This window comes from Numida meleagris, chromosome 2 (assembly GCF_002078875.1).
Source record: "Numida meleagris isolate 19003 breed g44 Domestic line chromosome 2, NumMel1.0, whole genome shotgun sequence".
In the NCBI taxonomy this organism is placed as follows: Eukaryota; Metazoa; Chordata; class Aves; order Galliformes; family Numididae; genus Numida; species Numida meleagris.
In genome coordinates this window covers 82,720,929-82,742,642 of record NC_034410.1, presented here as the reverse complement: position 1 = coordinate 82,742,642, position 21,714 = coordinate 82,720,929, and the positions used below count along the sequence as shown (strand labels likewise).

The 21,714-nt window shown below is 40.8% G+C and overlaps 1 protein-coding gene across 5 annotated transcripts in view; it reads left to right on the top strand.

The window, feature by feature from the left end:
- EPB41L4B (erythrocyte membrane protein band 4.1 like 4B) overlaps positions 1–21,714 on the top strand; it is a 167,225-nt gene that overhangs the window by 136,068 nt on the left and 9,443 nt on the right. For 3 of the 5 annotated variants that reach the window (XM_021385831.1, XM_021385832.1, XM_021385835.1), the window contains exons 21-22: positions 1,041–1,176; positions 1,635–1,712. In XM_021385831.1, the coding sequence (XP_021241506.1) occupies positions 1,041–1,176; positions 1,635–1,712 (214 nt within the window). Of the gene's footprint in view, positions 1–1,040; positions 1,177–1,634; positions 1,713–14,678; positions 17,005–21,714 lie in introns of those variants that run through there. The other 2 variants (XM_021385834.1, XM_021385833.1) reach the window with 2 other exon arrangements.

Below are 21,714 nucleotides of genomic sequence, written 5' to 3'. Positions count from 1 at the left end.
GTACCCTGTATGTAATGTACTTTTAAAGTATTGTGTTGCACAGTCATGCTGAGTTCAGGTAACACCAAACCAAGTACAGTTCTGTTCTGCAAGTGTCTGTTAAATTGGCATGGCGGGGTTCTGTGCACTGAGACTACCTAACTGGTAGTTAAAATTTGTGCCATTTTCTGAGCAGAAAAGTCGTCATTTTTCCCCATGCTTTAAACTGTTAAACTGTAGTCTTTCCTTTTCACACATCATTCCCACTAATAAAGGTTCTATAGGCCAGATTGTAGCTGTTTATTTCTGTGCAATTCCAATTAGCAATTGGAAAAATTCTGACCCAGGGCTGACTGATCCAATGATTTGTAGTCAATGGGGCTCTATAAAAGTAAGTGAAAGTAATATATTCTCTACTGTCTCTCATTTAGTGGTGATGTTAGGTGAGATGGAAAGAGCTCAGCGTGCTCTTAGAGCCCAAGGGAAGTGTGCAACCTGGTTTTAAATAAAATCTTTTCTCTGTAAACTGAATAAATGAGACAGGAAAAAAAACATATCCTCACAAGAATTTTTCTACAGGGCACCTTTTTGGAGTCGATCAGAATCCTTCTAAAGTCAGTTTGAAAATAATATCATGGACTAACTGCATAATGAGTGCCAAATCCCCCTTAGACTTAAGCCAATAAAGCAGTCTGTCCCATGGATGGATCTAACCAGATCTTGTATTATCAATAAAGCCAGCCTCTGTAGAAGAGAATATCAACATTAAAGTAGAGTAATATCAACTAAGTTCATGTATTCACATAAACATGCTCCATAGAAACGCTGCTTACATATCAGACCCATTAGATTTCCATTTGTAGATGAAAGTTGACTAGCCAATTGACTTTCAAGGAATCTTTCAAGCTTAATAAATTAAATCAGTTGCAAAGTTAGCTATAAATACTGCATTACAGGTGGAAGAGTAAGCAGAACTTCCAGTGCTTCCTCCAAAACAAGTACAGTTAAAAGTCAAGTAATATTTTCTAACGAGAACATCTGTCTGTTTTTCTCAACTGCAGTGATGAAGATGACCTTCCCCCAGCACTGGCGGCAGCAGCAGCATCAACGTCTGCGTCTTCAGCATCTCCTGGGTCACAGAAAATGTGCACGCCACAGACGTCAGAAGGACAAACACAGCTTTCGCCTAGTGGCAAGGTAAGGTGCAAAGAGACGAGCTTATGTCAGCTGGAGAGTATTTAGGAAGGCTGGGAGGGAGTTGCAAGTAGTATTTTTCTTAGATGAATTAATTCTACATTTCAGTGTAGTTTTCAATGCATAGTAGTAGCAACATGTTTAACCTATGTTGTAAGTGCAACAGCCAGAAGATATTCAGAGCCTGCTTCAAGACCCAACTGGAATCAGTAATAGGTTTTCAACAACTTTGGAGGTCAGTAGATCAGGATTAAATTAATATTTAACTTGATTCCAAAGGCGCATGGTTTTGTTGTCTGTCTCTCCTGAGTAGCTATATTTTAAAAAAAATGTGTGCAATTTGAAATCCATTTGGCAATTTATGCTTTAAAGAATTAAAAACAAAATAAAACAAAACAATCCCACAATAGGATTATAGAAACTAAATGCTTTTTCAAAGCTGAGTTTCTCCTTCATTTTAGAGTTCCACAGATGCTGGAAGTACTTTTGCTCTGGAGCCAGGTGACCTTCTGATGGATTTCACAGAGGCCACACCTATGGTAAATAATTATAGTTTGCGGCCAGAAAAAATGTAAAAGTTTTCAGTAATTTGTCTGCAGCTGGAATGAATGGGATGCTATGCAGTGTGTTGGATAATGCACAGGAATTAAGTAAGTTTGCTTGATTTTCAGTGGTCCTGAGCACCTGTCAAACTCAGCTCAGCATCTTAGAAAATCAGTCCACCACAACAAGTCTGAGCTTTTGAATGGGGTTCTTTATTGTTGGATGACTTTTCATTTCTCTCTTCTACCTGAATATCTTTACACCTTTCTGCACTGGTTTCACCAGACTCTTTTGACCCTTTAATGTAGATTCCTAATTTGATCATAGATTTGGTTTTGGCAGTTTTCTGGAAAGTTTGCTCTTCTCAACACAAGTTTCGGTTCAGCCCTTATCCAACAGTCAACTAAACGACGTGTACTTGCACTTTCGTGTTTCATTAACACAGTGCTGTGCTTCAGTTTGAGGTAAAATAGTCTATAACATGTTGATTATTAACTTCTTTTTCTAGAAGTATGTGATCTGTGTTTTTACTTAAAAGTGGAGGAGAGATGCTGTCCCGCTGAAATCAAAATGGTTTTTGATTTCAGTGATCTCAGGCTTTCACCTCAGTTTTCCAGCAGATTACTTGAAGGATCACAATAAGATCCTTAACTTTCTCTAAATCATCCTGCATCGCAAACAGCTCTAATGCTGGATAGCTATGCTGCTGTCAAAAGCTATTTTTCCTGACTTCTAGAAACTATGTGTAAAGCATATGAAAAGCACAGAAGTACATCTATACAACAGTACACGTTAAAATACTGCTCTGGACGTTGCTTTCACTACATGGATAGGTCCTAGTTTACAATATCACAAAAGTATTGTGGAGATGTGACTTTTGCTTCAGAGATATTGTGGTACCAGTCTGTAAATAACTGCACATGTGCTGTTACTGCTGGATGAGAGATGTGGCTTTCCCTGCAAGCCTGATGAAGACTCATCCTTACTAGGTTCTTCCTCACTTGCAGAAGGGATGGGAATACTCAGCTGTGGCTTTTTGGCTTTGGAGGCATCTGGCCATCTCTGCAGAGCACAGGAGGCTCACTTTGGGATGAGCTCCATTTCTATAGATGCCTAGTCTCTAGATCCTTGCTGTTAACTGAAATGCTAGACGACACTTATTAGGAATTCACCTAGTATTCTTGGCATACTCCCAGCACTGAGCTATGGTGTGGGCATGGGGTGTGCTGGCATGGGACCTGCTGCTGTGGATAGACAGATTTGGTGCAAGGGAGCTAGGAAGATGCTTAGATTGCCACTGGTATACAGCAGTTTAGGAATGGATGCTCACCCTAAAGGGACAGAGATCTTCAAAGCTCTTCTCTCTCATGCATTTTTGAGCCTCTGGGATTGTTTCTTCACAAAGTCCTTGAGGGCATGTCATGCTCCCTGTATGACTTCAGTAGGGGCAGTAAGCAAGTTTTATGTTCTTCACCAACCATCAAAGTCCTGTTCATTATCCTTGCCCTTCAACCTGGTACAGCTGAACAGTCCTTGCATAATGCAGATGTTAAGTCTCTTAACTGCAGCATATGAAAATTAAGGGTCTTTCTATCCCCCTGGGACTCCTTGGTGAAAGAACTGTTCAGCACTAGCAAGTGCAACAGTGCTTACCTCTCCCATATCTACCATACAGGAGAGATGTATCAGTTTTTTCAACTGAACATACCACTGCAAACTGAGGAGTGTCTACTGAAATGGGAAGGATTACCCAAGACCTTCCTGAAGTGCTGAAACACAAAACCATCCCATTCCAGAAAGTGATAGGAGGAGAGGTATCCAAGGTGAAACACCTCCCTCTGTACATTTCCTGGGGAAGAGAAAATTAGGACAAAGCAAAGCAAAGAGAGAAAGAGCTGCAGGGTTTGACATCGTTGCCTGAAGCTTAGGTTGACAAGACACAGGCAAACTGAAACAGACAGGTTATATTATACTTCTCACTGTTAAAAAATGGTAGTGGCTAAACTGCAAGTAATTATCCTTTGGAGATTGCGAATGTATTTTTTATTCCAATAAAAAACATTATGGTATAGCTTCCTTTAGTAACCCAAAATTTTGAAACAGAGTGGTGGAGACTCTAGCAACTGACCTGCTCTAGATAACATAGGTTTGTGTTTTCTTTCCATTTAACAGAAATTCACATGACAGCCTTCCTTTTCAAGCCAAGGAAACAGCTTTTTTTTTCTAAATACTTTACCCTTTCACCCTTTCCTCTTTCCTACCCTACCATCCACTGACACAATTTCTCATACTTTATGTTCATAAACTAACCTTCCATGACTTTCTTGGTTTTAATATTTTGGAGAGCATGTACTGCACGGCATCAATCAGCCCTTCTTGTTTTGTTTAATGTCTATAAAGGTCAGCCTGTTCTCTGAAGAGTAGTTATTGTGTACAGACCTTTCCCTGCAGTTTCACTGACTATAGATTGCTGTCAACTGAGGTTTGAATGAAAAGTTTACTCATAAGGGAGTGAGGCTCGAAACAAAAGAAAGCTAAAGGGAAATACATAACTTTGGTTATCTGATAATTTTGTTGCGGCAACATGTGCTGTCATATGAGGGTCAGATCACGTTCAGCTTAGCTTTGTGTTAGTGGCAATTCAGTGGTAGCACGCTGGTTTTACACACCATGGTCTGACCCTTGGAAAGTTACTGCTTATTGTATGGGTATTTGTTTCCTATTCAGAGACATGTACAATTTCTAAAGGAGTCACTCATGCTGCCTAATCTGCCTGAGGTAATAGAGCTGTAAGTTCAGGTTCCTACATATTCAGGGTTTCCTACAGAAGGATGTTCAAACAGCTGACTTCTATTTGGTGTCTGGACTAAGGCTCCTAAGTTGGACACCTAAAACTTTTTTTGTTTTTGGTCACGATGCATGCTACCAAACTTCCTACGTTCACCAAAGAGCTGTTGTTAATTTGAAGCGCTTTCAGACATCCTTCCTACTCTTCTGTAACACTGCTGACTTAGAGTGATTAATAGTCACTGACTCAGGTGCACGATCTTTGTTGTTCAGTGTCTAATCAATCGTTGATGCTTCTTGATGGCCTTGGGTTTTATCCATGTTTTGCTGCTGTTGCCCATAAAGTGGAAGCTTTAAAACGTGCTAAGGATCAGAGTTAGAAGTGGAGCTCACAAAATCAAATTAACTTATAAAAATGGAAGGATTAGTGAATAGATTGGATTAATGGTATTCAGCCAGCATACCATGCAGGGATCAGAGCAGCCAAATTTGTCTACTCTGTCAGCCTGGAGGAATTACTGTGATGTGCATGAAAACCAGCTGAGCTCTAGTGGTCACTTAGTCATCAATACTTGGACTGCCAATAACAGCAGGGCAACTGTGAGGCAGGAAATCATTTTGCAGGAGAAATAATGTATACTTAGTAATGCAGACTGCCTAGAAGTGGAAAGTATCCTTCTGTGCTCTGCATGCCTCAGAGCATGAGCTTCGTGCATATTTTTTTCATTTTTCAAGTAAATCCTATAGTTAACTGATTACAACACACTGCATGCTGTCCTTAAAATCATTACAGCACATGCAGAACAAAATTCCTGTCTTTCGGTACCACTTCACTGAGACTTTAAACACTGCACCTGGCTTATATGTTATCAAGATGCAATGCCTGCTTCATTCTATATTTCAAAAAATGAACTAGATTTTTTTTTTAAATACAGCATTATACATGAAGAATTGAAGGATTACATTATGACCATCCTTACTGGAGTTTATTAAAACTAGTCTTGTCTCTCTTGTAGGCTCTTTCTGCCATCAAGCTGCATCTCTCTCTCTCTCTCTCTCTCTCTCTCTCTCTCTCTCTCTCTCTCATGTTTCTAGCTTTTATGGAATTGGAAATCAAAGCTTAAGCTGACAGCTATTCTGTTCCAGCTTACAGCAAGCATGATCTGTGACAAGGGTATGAATGCAGAGCTTTCTTGTTTGATTACAGAAAGCTCAGTCCCAAGCTCCCGAATGAATGTAGCAGCTGCTACATCATGCTGACAAATACCTTCCCAACCAAGACGGAAAGGCTTTATGTGCAAACTTCAGTTTGACCTAATGGAGTAGGACAAAATAAATAAGAATGAACAGTTTTATATAAAAAAATGGAACTATTCTTAAACTTTAGCTAAGTTTTATAATGCAAGGTGTACAGGCTAGGACTAAACCGTGATCACATCTCAGAAGATGTTGGAGAGCATTTCTTTACAGCTGGCTGCATACTTGCAAACTTCACATGTTATTTCATGCTGGATCCATTGGAGAAATTTCTAGAGCTTCACCTGCCATCTATTGGTGGAGAAAAGTAAATAGAAAAGCATTTGCTTTTTCAAAACTCAAGATACAATATTTAAGAGGCATAATATTTAAATACTTTAAAAAATGAAAAATACATGGCCTTTGGTGTAAAACTAGATGTTTTATTTAAGAAGACAAATTGGAAACAAATATTTTATTTCAGTACTAATGTAAGCACTCCTGTTCATTGAAAGTGATCACACTGAGTCTGACACAGCACAGAATTTGGTTCATTAGCACCTACAGTTTTGGAAATAAAATGAAGGCAACCAAGTCAAAAGGCAGTCATCTGCTGGCGAGACTGTGAGAAGTATCAGTAACTTGATGAAGGGGCATCAAGACATCCTTGTAAATTCTCAACAGATAGTTGCAGTGAGTAAATGGTAGTGAGTAGCAGAGGAGAGGTAAATAATCTCATTCCACAGCCCATTAAAATTAGTTATTTTGATAAAGAAATGCTGATTACAGTTTTAGCTGCTAAATTTTCATGACAATTTTGCAAGATTGCAGTAAGCCAAATAACAAGGGAGTGCAAAATTGTATCAGTTTATCTTGCCTTCATTTTGAACAACTTCTCACTTTGGTTTCCAGTGGAAGACAGGTAAACTCATCAAAATTTAATAGCTCTGTAACAAGTCCTTGTGGCACTGATTTCTAAATAAAAGTTGCTATAATGCAGTTCAAGACTAATATTTGATAAGAGCATTAAATAGCCCGAATCTACTCTGCTTGGCTGAAAATACAAATCCAGTATCTCTGTGTGCAGAGATCTCTGAAACCTCTTAGAGACAACTTTATAAATGCTTTACTTATTGTGAACAACATAGTGAAGATAAACTAGGTCTTATCATAATAGGTGGGCTGTGTGATATATTTCAGAATTAGAAGCGTTTTACTTATACATCTTCGTTAAATATATATACACATATATTTCTTATTAAAAGATGAACCTGAAGCCATAAATATGACCTGCATTCAAAAGAAGAAGTTAAAAAATGCTTTTTTTCTGAGGCAGCCTCTCAATTACAGTATTTGCATGTTCAAATTGGATAGCTTTTATGTAAAGGTCAATTATTAGCAAAACAGTTTGCTCAAGGGAGAGGTCTGTCCGTTGCATGTACACCTACATATACAAATAGGAACACGAAGCAGTAAGCAACAAGTTAAATGTACATTTATTCCCAGTTTCAAGTTCATGCCCTTTAAGTTCATATTAAACTAAGAAACAGCAAAGAGCAGCAATTGCTAAAGCAAACAACCTTCATTCAAAAGGCTTATAGCAACAGGCAATAAATCTAGTTCCATAGGAACCCAAGGAATACTTTAGATTGAAATATCGATATTGCAAAGGATCTTTTTTTTCCACTGGAGAAAAGGGCATTGCATGTTCAACCCGATAAGACTGAAAGGGGTGTGCGGTCGTGCTCAGGCAATTTGGGTATGAGACATTTGAGAGGGGGTAGCAGAGGGGAGGTGCTCACTACTGCATACAGCACCAGGCTGCTGGGAGCACACCATCCGATTCAAGCAAATGCAAATTACCTGAGCATCTTTTGGGTTACATAAAGCATGCTGATAACTAGAGAGGGGACTTAGCATGTTTAAAAGCAACCACAGCACTCAAGCAGCCAAAATAATGGCTGAGTTTTTCACACCCCTCGATAGCTGCTTCTGATAATGTGCACACACAAAGCACTATAAAAACTAATATGTAGCTCTGCATGTAGCTTGAGCATGCAGCTTTACCGGTGGATGCCAGTCTCATAAGCAGCGTATTGAATTACTAGCACGCAAGGTAACTGAGTGTCTGGGAATGCAGTCAGACTCTGAGGCTGGATCTTATTTTAACATTCTCTAAAAAAATTTAAAATGCTTTGCCTGCTACTCAACTATTTGGGAATTTGTTCCCATTTACCCATTATAGAGGGGCACACAGAGTTAGTCAAGAAGCAAAAGGAGAAAATGCTCAAAGATGAACTGTGAACGTTTAGATTTACCTTTTATCTTGCCTATGATTTAAGGGATTTAAATTCATAGGTTCAGTGAATGTTTATTTTCCCTTTATCTGCAAGCCAAACAGAACAACTTGGTGTGCTCTGTAAATGTGTGACAGATGATTCAACACTTCTGTATTTCTTTAACTAATTGAAAGTGATTTCTGCAAAAAATGAAAATATCCAGAAGGTAAAATCCACTGCTGACTATGCACCAGTGGACACTGTGATAAATTGGACTGGATGTATACACGAGCAAGAAGAGACACCAAAGAGAGGGGAAGGTGCTAAGTGGAAAAAAGAGCAGGTGTATGATGCTGCAATGTGCCTACTCTGTAATTCAGTGCTTTTAAATACTGAATGATTCACTGGCTGGCTTTTAATAAAACTTGTGATGACGATAAAGATGCAATGTCAGAAGATAGCTTGGATCAAGAGGGCATGAGCTTTTTTCCTGGAGAGGTGATAAAACCTGCCACATACAATTATTTTTAGTCATTTCTGTACATTTTAAGGTGCCTTTGTAAGTGTTTTCAAGCATTCCATGTGCCTACCCTGTACCAGCAGAAATTATTAAATGAACAAAAGCCTGCCCATAAATCTGGTTTCTGCCAGATCAGGCAAGGAGTGCTGGCCCTGGAGCTTAGAACTTGGGCTGGCCTCCATAACAGGCCTGGCACATGGTCGAGCTCATTTGAGAAGCTGGTTACACCAGAAGGCATTTACACCAGAAGACTGGTGGCTCTTTTACCACCCATGGGCCTACAGGGAGACATGGTCAAGAGAATGCTCAGAGGCACCCTCTTGCCCTGTAACTAAAGTCCATGAGGCTGACTCACATCCCGTGCTCATACAGTGGTTTAATAGCAGCTTATGGAGAGTTGCCTATGAAGCTGAAGGAGCGAGGTTGTGGTGTCATGGCTGCACACGTAGATCTTTCTGTAGATGGCTGCTGAGTGGTTTCACCTCTCCTGCATCCTTTGTGTGGCTGTGACAGGAGCTGGATCAGCTCATTGATCCCACTGAACACTAACACCTCAAAATGATTTAGCTTTAGGTCAAATCCTCTGGGAAACCACAGAGTTTCTCCCAAGGACCGAGGGAGTGATAAAGTACATTTGTAAGCAGTGTAGCTTCTGGAGCTGTACTTCAAATGGGACTGCTGTGGCAGCTGAAGTAGTTTTAAAATGAAGTCTGATGAAATTATGAGAGGGACTCTAGGATACGGTCATCTGCAATAAGTGACTGGAGACCAACAGACAGAAACAGTACTGGGGAGGTTGTTCCCAGACAATGCAGAGCACCTGAAACTGCTAGACACCATAGGTGGGGCAGTGAAAGGATGCATGCTTCTCTTTTAGTATAGTCAGTGTAATGACCGTTTTTAGCCTTCTTAGATATCTCCAGAGTAATATAGGTTGCCACCACTTTGGCTTCCTTAACCTCGAGTTCAGGGGGGTTGGACCAGTTGAGCTCCAGAGTTTCTTTCCAACATCAACCATGCCATGATTCTATGAAAACTTGAGGATCATAAATGTTATCATAGCTTAACAAAAAAATAAAAATAAAAATGCTATCTACAACCTCTTTCTTCTGCCTCCCTGTCAAAAACATGATAATTCCACAACAGCAGCTTTCTTTTTTGCTTGAAATGAACATCAGAATAAATAAGGGGATGAGGTAAATGCAAGAAAATAGATTTTAAATTGGGTAAAATCTAGAGGGCAAATCTTTAGCAAATCTTTCAGAACCTGCATAGCCTTGTAAATCATGTTTAAAAAAAAAAAAAGAATATAAATTATTGCCTTATTTTTCAAGTGAACGTGTTTCATATCCTTAGCAGCAGTAAGCAGGTGTAACATCTTCCTAAGAAGAACAAAAACAAACAATAGACACACTGGGCTTTTCAGATGTAGAGCAATAACTTTTGGATGTACTGGCTGAGTCTCCTTTTCCTCTACAATAATCCATGTAATAGAAAAAGGTTCCACTTCTGTTCAAAAGCCTACTTGAAAGTAGGTCTATCTTTTTACACTCGCTCTCAGTGACACAAATATAGTAATGCAGATATTTTCCTTCAGTCTTTTGATAAATACGTATTAATCACTTTTTCTTTGGCCTGAGAAGTATGTACATCATTCCTTTTGTCTCAGCAACTGTGAAATTTGTAATCTCTCTTCTTCACTACAATTAGTGACAATTGCATTTAGACTCCAGTGAGTAACTATTGTGTATTTGTTTTCTCTCCAACACACTAATGAAGTGATATATGTGTAATTCTAATTCACATTTTTCCAGTGCGAGAGCACACGTGATGCTAACTGCTTGGCTGTTCTGTAGAATTTCAATTGAATGCCTCCAAGCTGCAACTGAAAATGAAAACATATACTTTCCGAGCTGTTTTTTGACTATCTAGTGGGTGTCTCAACTTGAAAAGACAGCAAAAAGAGCAAGTAAAGTTTCTTTTTATTTACCACTCCGCTGAATAATCAGAATTGATAGGAAATTTTTTCTTCTTCTTCTACTTTGAATTAAAGTAAAATGTAGTTGTCTACATTTTCTTTCTAAAGAAACAGCCTGAATCAAATCTCAGAGAGTAGTGAGAAGGTAGAGAAATATCAGGCCAGTTTTAAATGCTTTCACTTCAGCAGTTTTTAACTGTTTCGGTATCAAGCCATGTTTGTTAATTAGTTTCAATGAACTCAGGTTTCCAAACAAAAACTCATTTCTAAATTAGATACTGATACCTTCTCTTACAATATAAAACCAATTTTAAGGTTTTTTTTCTTTTTAAGTATAGAAAAAAAATCAGCCTGATTCTTTTTTGTAACACATTCGATTTGAATGAAAAGGCATTTTCTGATAAGAATTCCTACACAGATCCAATAGCGGTCTCTTCTGATGAACCATTAGCGGTACCTAAGTGATCAACAACTTTCTGTCATCTACTGATTTGTCCTCTGCTTTTCACTGTTATTCACAACAGTGAAAAAATCTCCTGTTGAGACATATTATCTATTTAAATTTGCTGTAGCCTATCTACTAGTAAAAAGGAAAGGAAAAAGAAAAAAAATGAGATCCAGTCATTGCCTTGTGAGATTTTCATCAGGAAATGCTTTTCCTTTGTACAGAGCCTACTACAACAATCTTATAACTCAGAGGAATGGCAATAACAGAAATGCATGGTAAGATAAACTGATATGTTTCAGAATGCATAAATCTCAGATTTTTTTCTGCACAGTTTCTGTGCCTCATCCCAAATACCATAAATCATAATAGAAAATCATTAATTGATCATAGAAGAAAGAAGACGAGTTGATTAATTCCAGACAGTCAACTATCGTGATAACTGGATTGAAAAAAAAAACACAGTAGAAAGTGTTATCTTCAGTTCATTTTTACTTGTATCACCCTCTGAAAAACAATACTAAACTGTTTTAGGCTATGAAAAAAAAATTATATGGAGGTAGATGTCCTTTACGTCATAGCAGTTTAAACATGCTGACAAGAAAGCAGTTCTTGCATGCTGATTAGAGTTATTGTCTGGAACTTGGCCAGAAAACCATTGCTATGGAAGAGCCATGTGTTTATGGCTTGTTGTATGGCATGACTTTCATCTCATGTTCAGCAACACAGGACCAAAACCCCCTTCTTGGAGGAACAGCCCATGAGGTCAGGAAGGTGAACCTCTACAAAACATGTTTAACAAGTTGGTCATTTGTTGTTCCTTTGCCAAAAAAAATGGCTAGAGTCTTGCAAGTTCTCTGATGCACTGGAACATCACCTGGCCACTTTTAGCAGTGTGCCAGGTATTACCAAGATGGCATAAAAGAAAGGATCTGCCTGTGCTATCTGGCACGCACACCAACGCATGAGCATATGTCCTGCTGGGAACCTTGTTGGCAGTGCTGGAAATGGGAAATTGTGTGCCAAGTACAGTGGGCTTCTGACCACCTAAATTTGTGTGCAATTTGGCACTCATCTCATGCTGCATTCAAATCAAGCAAACTGTCAGAATCAATAATCATGAAGCTCAGGAACACACATCCAGATAGAGCTCATGCGTTTGCATCAGTGACTGAGCTACCCAGACTTCAGACAAAGCTCAGTCTCTCCAAAATGTCTGTGATCAGCAGAGCCATGTGTTTGTACGTGCTCCTAAAGGAATTTTGCCCTTTAGATCTCTCCTGTCTTGCTGCTAGTGGTTTGGAAACAAAGGTGGGAGAAACTGCGCTTTCTCCTTCACCAAGAGCACAGACACTTAGGCAGTGTGAGTAAAGGCTTTCCTTCACATCTGCAGTGTGGCTGAAGTGGGCATATTCCCACACCAAGAGTAGCCAGTTCCTGAGCTCTGAAAGCGGCAGGCAAAGAATTAATACATAAATAAATATTAACACCCACCTCTCCATGAAAATGGAGTATCCCAGCTCTTAGACTTTAGCTATCTCAGTGCTCTTAGGGAGAAAGTTATAGTGGTCACTGTAAGACACCTAATTACTCCCCAGTCATGTTGTTGACAGGACCAGCTTCTGTTTCTCTTACCATTTAGAAAGGCTTCAAGGTTTTTTTCTGAAGTGAATGGGTTAACCATAATGTCCAAGGGACCATAACATCAGCAGAGGTTGCCAGCCAACAGTGTATTCTGGTCTCCATCACATGGTGCTGGGAGAGGCTCTGGGAGGCAGCAGAGCTGGAAATGTGCCTTGCAGGAAATCAGCAGCTCCCAGTCTGGCTCACCTGCAAGCTCCCATTGGGATGCGCAGGAAGCCACTGACTGGGGATCAGAATCTGCTGTGATGTTTTTTCACAGTGTGTTTCTTCCCCTGAATTAGTGCCACGAGCAGAGCTCCAGGGACGGGACTGTCGTTATTTAGCCTCTCTCTCATTTCCCTCTTCCTTTACTGTCCACTGCAGCATTATAATCTTCAGTTGCTTTCAAAGAGATATCTTTAATAAAGGATCCCCTGGATCCTCAGCACACTAAACAAATTATGGGGAAGCAGAGCTCTGCTCAAAGTGGTGAAGTATCCTTCTGGCATTCACAGTGCTGTCATTCCTAGGCCAAACAGAAGAGCTCTACTTTTCCTCCCAGTCCACAGGAGAAATTTCTGCTGTAATTAAGAGTGAGCTGTGAGCTAATAGCCCTAATCGATTGGGATTATCCCTTGGCTGGGACTAATCTCGTTAGCTATGGAAGATGCCTGCAAACAGTGGCTTTTAAGGCAGCGTCCCAATCTGTTCTTGAAAAGATGGAAATAAACTGAGAAAAGGAACAACACATTTACTTTGATGCCAGATTGCTTTAATGAGGGACTTGAAAAGCACAGAGGCCTCTGATGTGTTTCATGGCACTAACTTCACAAAGTATTACAATATGTTTGATTTCAGAAATGTATATGCTTAGTGAGTTTGAATACTTGCCCCAAGATTTTACTTTCAGACAAGGCAGAACCTTTTCTTTATTTCAGCACTCAGTGGCTGGCAGTATGGATGATTCCACAGCCAAGAGCATGAGGTTATGAATAAATAGGTTTTTATATGTAGCAAATATCACAAAAAATTATGAGATATGGGATTGCACAAATCTTAAATCAAACAAGACATTGTTGCTTATAGACTTCTAATCAAGTTGATCTCAAAGACAGGATCAAATAGTTTTGTATCCACAGTATTTAAATAAGCAGTGCTCTGTTCCAAGTATTCATGTTGGAAAGGGTGACATTCTACTATGGCGATGGCTTATCGTCATGTGGAGGCCCAATTCAGGACAGACTGTTTCAGTGGTGAGACTGACAACAGTGGCACCGTGCAGCAGTCAGCATCTCTGTGTATCTGGGTAGATCCCAATTCATGAGGGGGCCAAATTTTCCAGGCACGTACACAGATCAAGGCTATAGTCACTAGTATAGGTCACGTGCTGAGGTTGAAAATAAGCTCAAGTGTCCTTCTGGATAGATATACTGGTCCAGCTTGTCATTTTATTACTTGTTCTGTAGCTCCACTGACGTTAATCTACCTGTGCTATTCTTTTCCTTTATAATAATGAACTGTATAAACTCTTGGGGATTTTGGCTGAGCTAAATAGCCCATAAAATAGGACAGAAAATGAATGCAAAATATTCCTCACTATACTCACATTCAAGGAGACCACAGTTGGCTGAGATTCTGGACACTTAAGGACTTTCAGCTAGATTTTGCTGTTAAACAAGTAGAGATTGATCACAATAAAAAGACAAACTGTTTGTGTTGGGCAAGAGTCAGGCAGTGCATTGTTTGCATTGACTTGTCACAGCTTTTCAGCAGGTGAATGTGATGCTGATGCTTTTGAAAATGTGCACACATGTTATATGGTTAATGGATAGCCTTTGTTGATACGTACCTGGGTTTGAAATCCCCGTGTTAACAAGGCATGCTGATTCAAATGTTATTGGATGATGAGCTGTTAGTGCCTATTCCTAGAAATAATCAGGTGTGGCTGTGGTGTGTTTCCGTCTGATACAAAATGCATGTATAGTAGTTTATCTGCTGGCAGTCAAATTGGGAAGTGTATGGCTTACCTGGGGCACTCTGATGTGGCAGGAATCACAGTACTCATTTCCTCCTCTTCATGTTATCCAACTTTAGTGACTTTCTTCTATGACAAAAGCCTTCATCTGCAGAAGATGCCACTTGATTTTGTTGGCTGTGCTTGCAGTCTAGGCATTTGGATCACCGTTGATTTCACTGGTAAAGATCAAGGGGCAAAAAAGATATCTTTGCATTAGCTGTCCGAGCAATGCAACTAACTTACTTTGCAGCAAAGCTGGAGAAAAGCCACTTCCAGTGAATATACCTACTGCTTTCTGCTTCATTTCTGTGTTTTAAACAAAGACCAAACAAATGCTGGAGTCTTTAAACTGCATTTTAGCCAATACATCAAGACTGTGACATCATTTTGCTTCACCACATTTTCCTCAGGGGATGTTGACTAGGCTGACAGCACATGCTGAGGTTATGTTCTGCTTAAGCTTGTTCACCTTCACAGCATCAGTAAAAGAAATCCTCAGGACTGGGACTGTGCGGACACTGTCATGCTTTCATCACATCTGAATTGTCCTTACTGTGTATTCTTTTCAAGAATTAAATGTCTTCTCCAACATAGTCTCAAGGCAAAGCTATACTGTAAAGCTGAGCCAGGATATGCGCTCCCTTCTGATGCGCTGTAGAAATGCTGTTATGACTTAATAATGGCATTTCCCATCTTCGACTCCAGAACTTCTGAAATCACTGTGCTAACAACCCAGAATTACAATCCTTAGAACAAAAATCTACAGAGTTCTCTATCTGTGGGGGCAGCATAAGAGAGATGCTAATACCAACACAAATTACTCCTTGCAAATTAGTACAAAAGTTGGCATGAAGATTCAGGATTTTATCTTTGCTACTATGTTTTGAGTAGAGCTGCTTGTAAATAGTGTATGACTTATACTGTAACCACAAACTACTATGTGTTAAGATCTGCGAAATGCTATAGCTTCAGCAAAGCCAAGCTCCAGCAGAGGCTGAGCCATATACATCACTTCCATGAACTCTCTCCTAAGCATCCATTTGGGAGCCAGAGATCACTGGAGCACAGCCAAGGAGCCATGCAGCCACTTCCTGACATCTCCTGGTAGGAAGTGTTGAGTAAAGTGACTTTAAGAGGGTGGAAAGAATCTGATGGAGAGGAAAGTATTGGTCCTATTCTACAAGGTCTGGTGAGACATCAAGAACGTGGCATATGCTGCCAGCCACATTTCCGGACAGGTGAATTCAGTCCAGGACAAGGCTCAGAGAAGGGCTGGCGTACTGCAGTGAGGAACAGAATGCATTCATGTGGAAACCCAGGAAACAGTAAGTCAGAAGAGTCAAACAGCTGGATTCACTTAGGCTGGTTTTTAGGTGTCAGTGGATATCGTCTGAAGCAATTCCTCAAGCTCCAGTCCCTGACAGTTCTTTGCAAGATGAGCAAGGGAGAGCAAAGACCAGATGGAGCTGGAAGTGAGATGTCACAGTGTTATCTCCACAGAAGGAACAGCAGTAGACAGGGTGATTACAAACACATGGTGTTTCCCTGACTGAGCACAGAAGTTTCTTCAGAAACTTCACATTTGATGGTGTTTTCAATGGCGCATTTCTGCAAAACTGCCCCTCTTTAATGTATGTGAATTGAATCTGTCTGCTGACACTGACACCTGGATATCAGTCCTGGATATCAGACACAGTCACCTGGATATCTTCTGCTTGTTGAAAGCAGAAGAAATCCTGCCTTCCATGAAAAGGAGGTGTTCTGGGACGCAGTACATGTGGGACTGACACCAAGCTTGGTTCATCAGGGCATTTTATTCACACAGCCTTTTCCAAGACTGATTGAGCAATGATATTGCTGATTTAAATCTCTATTCTGTCACAGGTTTATGGGACTGCACTGGTTTGGTCTGATTTTTGCCCTGTGCACTCAGGAAGTTATTAATGTCTACCTATCATGCCATTTCTATTGCCACGTGAAATGAGTGAACTGAGGTTGGTATCACTTGAGCAATCACTGGAACCAGGAATTACTTCTACTCAAAATAATTTGTTTGGCCATTAGGGTATCACATGGTTAAAACCACCAAAAACTCTTTTGTTTTCACATTTTCCACCTCATTATTCATTTTTGCCACTGAAAAGATATGACAGCAGACAGGAGCTATACTGAACGACAGCAGGGTCCAGAATTGTATCACTTTTTGGAAAGCAAGTCTAATGGATAACTTGTGCTTTAAGTGTGTCACTCGTCAGGACTGGGAAACACTAATGCAATGTACTCCAGTAGCTTCAGGTGCTGACTTTTTTGAGTTTGAAAAGCAGAAACAAATCTCTGTGCTGGATGGATGTGACAGTATTTATCTTGTAGTATGTATTTTTAAATAAAGCACCATAGAATGTTCCTCTGGCTGTATGTGTGTGCTGAGAGCCGTATTTATGACACCCTTTCAGGTGTTAGCAGCTCTGCTTCTGCTCCAAGGCATTGGAAGCTGTTGAAGTGTTTGGCCAACAGTTTTCCTTGTGTCTGGTCAGCGTACAAAGCAACAGTGCAAACCCCTTGACAGCACACAGCCTCTCCAGTGTGTTGTAAGGCCTCTGATCAAGGTGCATGGGATGGGCATGAAGCCAAGGGGAGTGAAGAACAGTAGTTGCATGTCAACAGCACAATGTGGTATCGGACCCTGGTAGAAAGAGTGCGATGTGGCAGGGCAGTGAGTATCCCGGGTACTCTCAGTGTAGGAGAACATACCCAAATTAAGCACACTTCCCTAAAGTGTGGAAAGCATTTTTTTTTTTGTAGCAGAAAAGACATTTTTAATATTCCCCTCTGATAGAAATACCAAAAATAGCTAATTTTATATCAATTAACACATTCCAACTACTGACTCACTTTCCACCACTCTCCTGCTGCTTTCATTTCAGGTGGGAATTCTCTCTTTGTCTCTCTACACTTCTGTTTGCTTTTATGAGAACATTTAATTTCTTTTTCTTCTAACCTATTTAAAAGGTATTTCAGGAGAGTACAAGTGTTTTTACTGAGATTTTAAACTCTGTCCAGAGGAACGTTTTGCACAAATGCACAGAGAAGGAGAATGTTCTTATCATGTTGTCCCTTTTCTTCCTCCAACCTCCTTCATTCAAATTTGCAGTATAAATTTCAAGGAAAATTAATGCTGTTAATTCCTTCTAGTTGTGACAGGTATCTCCAAAGTATGTCAGCCCAATGGACAGCTAATAGCGTAACAAGAATCTTTGAGTACTAGCAGAAAATTACCCATAGATAATTTTCACGTAGTTTTTCTTTCTTTCTTTTCTTTTTTTTAAGAGCCAAGTGTTCTTTTAAGCTTAGTAAATTCTCAACCTGCCAAGCTAAACATTCTAGACAAGGAGCTGCTTGTCCAAAGCAGTTCTGCTGTGGTGGTGCATCCTGACCATTCAAGCAAGAGGCATCCAAAGGCTGTGAAATGAGCCCTCAGCATGTGCAGGGCTGCTGGGGCATGCAGAGCCTTCACTCCTTTTCTACACCATGACCCTCTGACATGACAGGTACCTCCAGGGCCTTATTTAAAGGTTGTTTTATGGCTGGGACTTTGTAAGACTGTTTTCACTCCTGTGGGGAGAACAGGTGTGGTTACGAACTTGTTTTACACTTGAACATTTATCTGTGCTGTCAGCTAGAGTGTAGCTCTGTCCTCTTGTTGCTCATGATATTTCTGTAGCCCCTGTGATACCAAGTGGTCCTTCCCTCCCCCTTGTCCCCTTGCATTTGCAATCCCAGATGAAGCCTGGATGCTCCTGAAGGTCTCCAGGAATGGAAGAACGGCAGATCTGTCGTAGATGGTGGAGGTAGCTCTGCTCTTCTTCCCTTCTCAGCCCCCAGGTGGCAACATTTAGGTCTTGGCCTCCTGTCCTGGTCAGGGAGCAGTTCTGCTTTCTGAGCTACTTGGAGTTTTGACACTACACAATAAATTCATCCCCAAGGCAAGGCTCAGGAAGTGACTGACATCAACACCGCTCTCGTAGAATGGTGGGGTAGGAGCAGGCAGGGTTTTCTTCCTCCTGTCAGATGCTGATGCAGCTGCTGCCCTCAGCACACTGCTGGCTATGGCAGACATGCAGGACAAGAAGGCCAATGTGTATTCCTGGGTAAAATGGCCTTTCAGATTTCCAAATGCAGTTTTACATAAGCCAGATGCCTAACTTCCTTACTTCTTCCCCATCTTACCTTAGCCTCAGTCTGAAAAGTGTTCACAGAATCACAGAATTGCAGGGGTTGGAAGGGACCTCAAGAGATCATTGCGTCCAATCCCCCTGCTAAAGCAGATACCCTACAGTAGGTCGCACAGGTAGGCATCCAGATGGGTCTTGAATATCTCCATTGAAGAAGACTCTACAACCTCTCTGGGCAACCTGTTCCAGTGCTCCGTCATTCTTACTGTAAATAAGTTCTTCTGCATGTTAGTACGAAACTTCCTATGTTTAAGTTTTAGACCATTACTCCTTATCCTATTGCTAGACACCACCGAGAAGAGCCTGGTCTCATCCATTTGCCTCCCACCTCCCTTTAGATATTTATAAACACTGATCAGATCCCCCCCCCAAGTCTTCTTTTTCCCAGGCTGAACAGACCCAGGTCTCTCAGCCTTTCCTCATACGAGAGATCCTCCAGACCCTAAATCATCTTTGTGGCCCTCTGCTGGACTCCTAGGAGATCTCTGTCTTTTTTGAACTGGAGAGGGAGCCCAGAACTGGACACAGTAGTATAAATGGCCCCACCAGGGCAGACTAGAGGGGCAGGATCACCTCCCTTGACCTGATGGCCATGCTTTTTTTAATGCACCCCAGGATCCTCTTGTGGACCTCTTGGCCACCAAGGAACACTGCTGGCTCATGGCCAACCTGTTGTCCACCAGGACACCCAGGTCCTTCTCCACAGAGCTCCTTTCCACCAGGTCAGCCCTTCACCTGTACTGATGAATGCGGTTATTCCTCCCCAGGTGCATGTGATCTTGAATATACAGAATTTTTCTGCACTTGGGTGGATTAGGACTTGATATCCATTTCCTCCTCAAACGAACCAAACTATGAATAGATAAGGGCCCCTCACAGCACTGAGCAGGCAGTGCTCTTATCAAAGTCCAGGGCAGGCAAACTAACGAACTGCTCAAACTGTGCCATCTGAGCAGCAGAAGGAAACAAGATGAGAAAAAGAAAGACTAAATCCTAAAAGCTGAGCAGGATGGCTTCTTTCTCACTCTTAAATTGAACACAATTATGCTTTATTTTTTCCCCTCTATCCCTTAATTTCTGTTTTCATCTTCATTAAAATGCCGGAAATTGGTGGGTTTAGAACCTACAGAGCCTTTCATTTGTCAGGATTGTCTTATTCCTGAGATTAAATAAGCACAGCTCCTCTAGAGAGGAATTCCTGCTGATAACTAAGACAGATTATCTGGTTTTTGCTGGCCTCTGTCATAGGCACAGTTCACAGTGCTGCTTTTACAAGAAGGAGCTCTGTACCGCTATGTGCCCCGGCGTGCCGCCAGGGCTGGCTGTCTCCATACACCACTGCTCCCAAACTTCAGTGGGCTCCTGAAAAATTTTCTGTGTCATTTTTCTTTTCTATATTCAGTAACTGCTCTTCATTTCCTTAATGAGCCCAACCTGCAAAATGAGAAATATGTTGGCTGTAGCACATCAGACTCAACCTGCCTATCTATGAGCAATCGACTTTCCATCCCTGTGCTGCTTTGCCTTTGGCTAAAAGACTGCATTTATAGTGGAGCATGCTTGTGCTTTGTCCTATACTGTTTGTACCTGCAAGGAACTGTTGCAGCAATGCCAAGAGAAGGTTCAACCAGCAACATACACACATACTCTTTGCTAAGACAAGATTATAAATCTAAAAAAAAGTGTGAAATTTTCTTGAATGTGTTTGCACAGTTGTTTGTTCACTTGCACCTATGTGACTGACTTATAGCCACCTCTGTTCGGTTAAAAAAGGTACGTATTTTTGCCATCTATAATCCTCGTGTCTAAGAAGCCTGACAATTAAGGCCAGGACTAATTCCATGTATTTGCAGAAGCAGCCCTACAGATGGCTGTTAATTTCCCTTGGCATCCTTATAAGCCAAATACGTTTCTGTTATTTTATTTGCAAAATAAACACAATACATTTACTTAATTATATTTGATGTCATAATTTCAGGTTTTGCTTTGGCTTACAAGGGCTCAGGGCCTTCAGGCTAGCTTTCTTGATTATCCAACAGTAGTTCTATAGCTGTAGATAGTGAATTATGCTTGAAAACACGCATACAAAATGCACAGCATTTTCTATAATAAAGTGAAAAACACACCTGTACACTGAAAAATGTGGGTTTTTTTTTTCCAAAATGGAAAGCATGAAGTGTCATTCAAAGCTGATACCTGCATCTGATATTTTGTCTTCCTGGTGAATGAATGAATAATGTTTGCATTCCAGAGAGGAAAATCATGACAAACACCACTTGCAGTGGAGCAGGACAGAAGTTGTTGCCACTTTGAATATTTCCTTAATTTCCATTAACATTTGAAGTAGTTCTAAGGGCAGAAGTGACTTCCAGCAGACCGTGGGGCAAGTGACGGTACACTCAGGGCTGAGCCCTGGCCATTCTTAGCCCTCTCTGCCCAGGGACATGCTCATCTCGGACTGTGACCCCAAGTCCTGTGATGAAAACCCCCAAAGCTTATCCCTGATCAGCAGCCCACTGCTGGGCACAGGCAGACAGCCAGCTCCAGCAGATGCCTAAAGCAAACCACTGTCCACAGGGCTTGTTTTACAGAGAGATGTCTTTCGATCCCATCTCAGTGATTGTTTGTCTTGGGCAGCAACTGTGTAACTGAAATTTCGGAGGTCCAAAATATGTATAGCATAAGCAAAGTTCTTCAGATGAAGTTTCTGCAATGGAAAAGAATGGTTCCTGCACTTTGTATTGCATATTTTACAATGCGGTGCTCACTGAAGGAAGCAGGTAATGATCCAGTGACTGTTTACAGGATCAGAAGGTACTTTGTGCACGCAACAAATTTAATTGTGTCTCTCAGGTATTCATATTTATGCTTTGACTGTTCA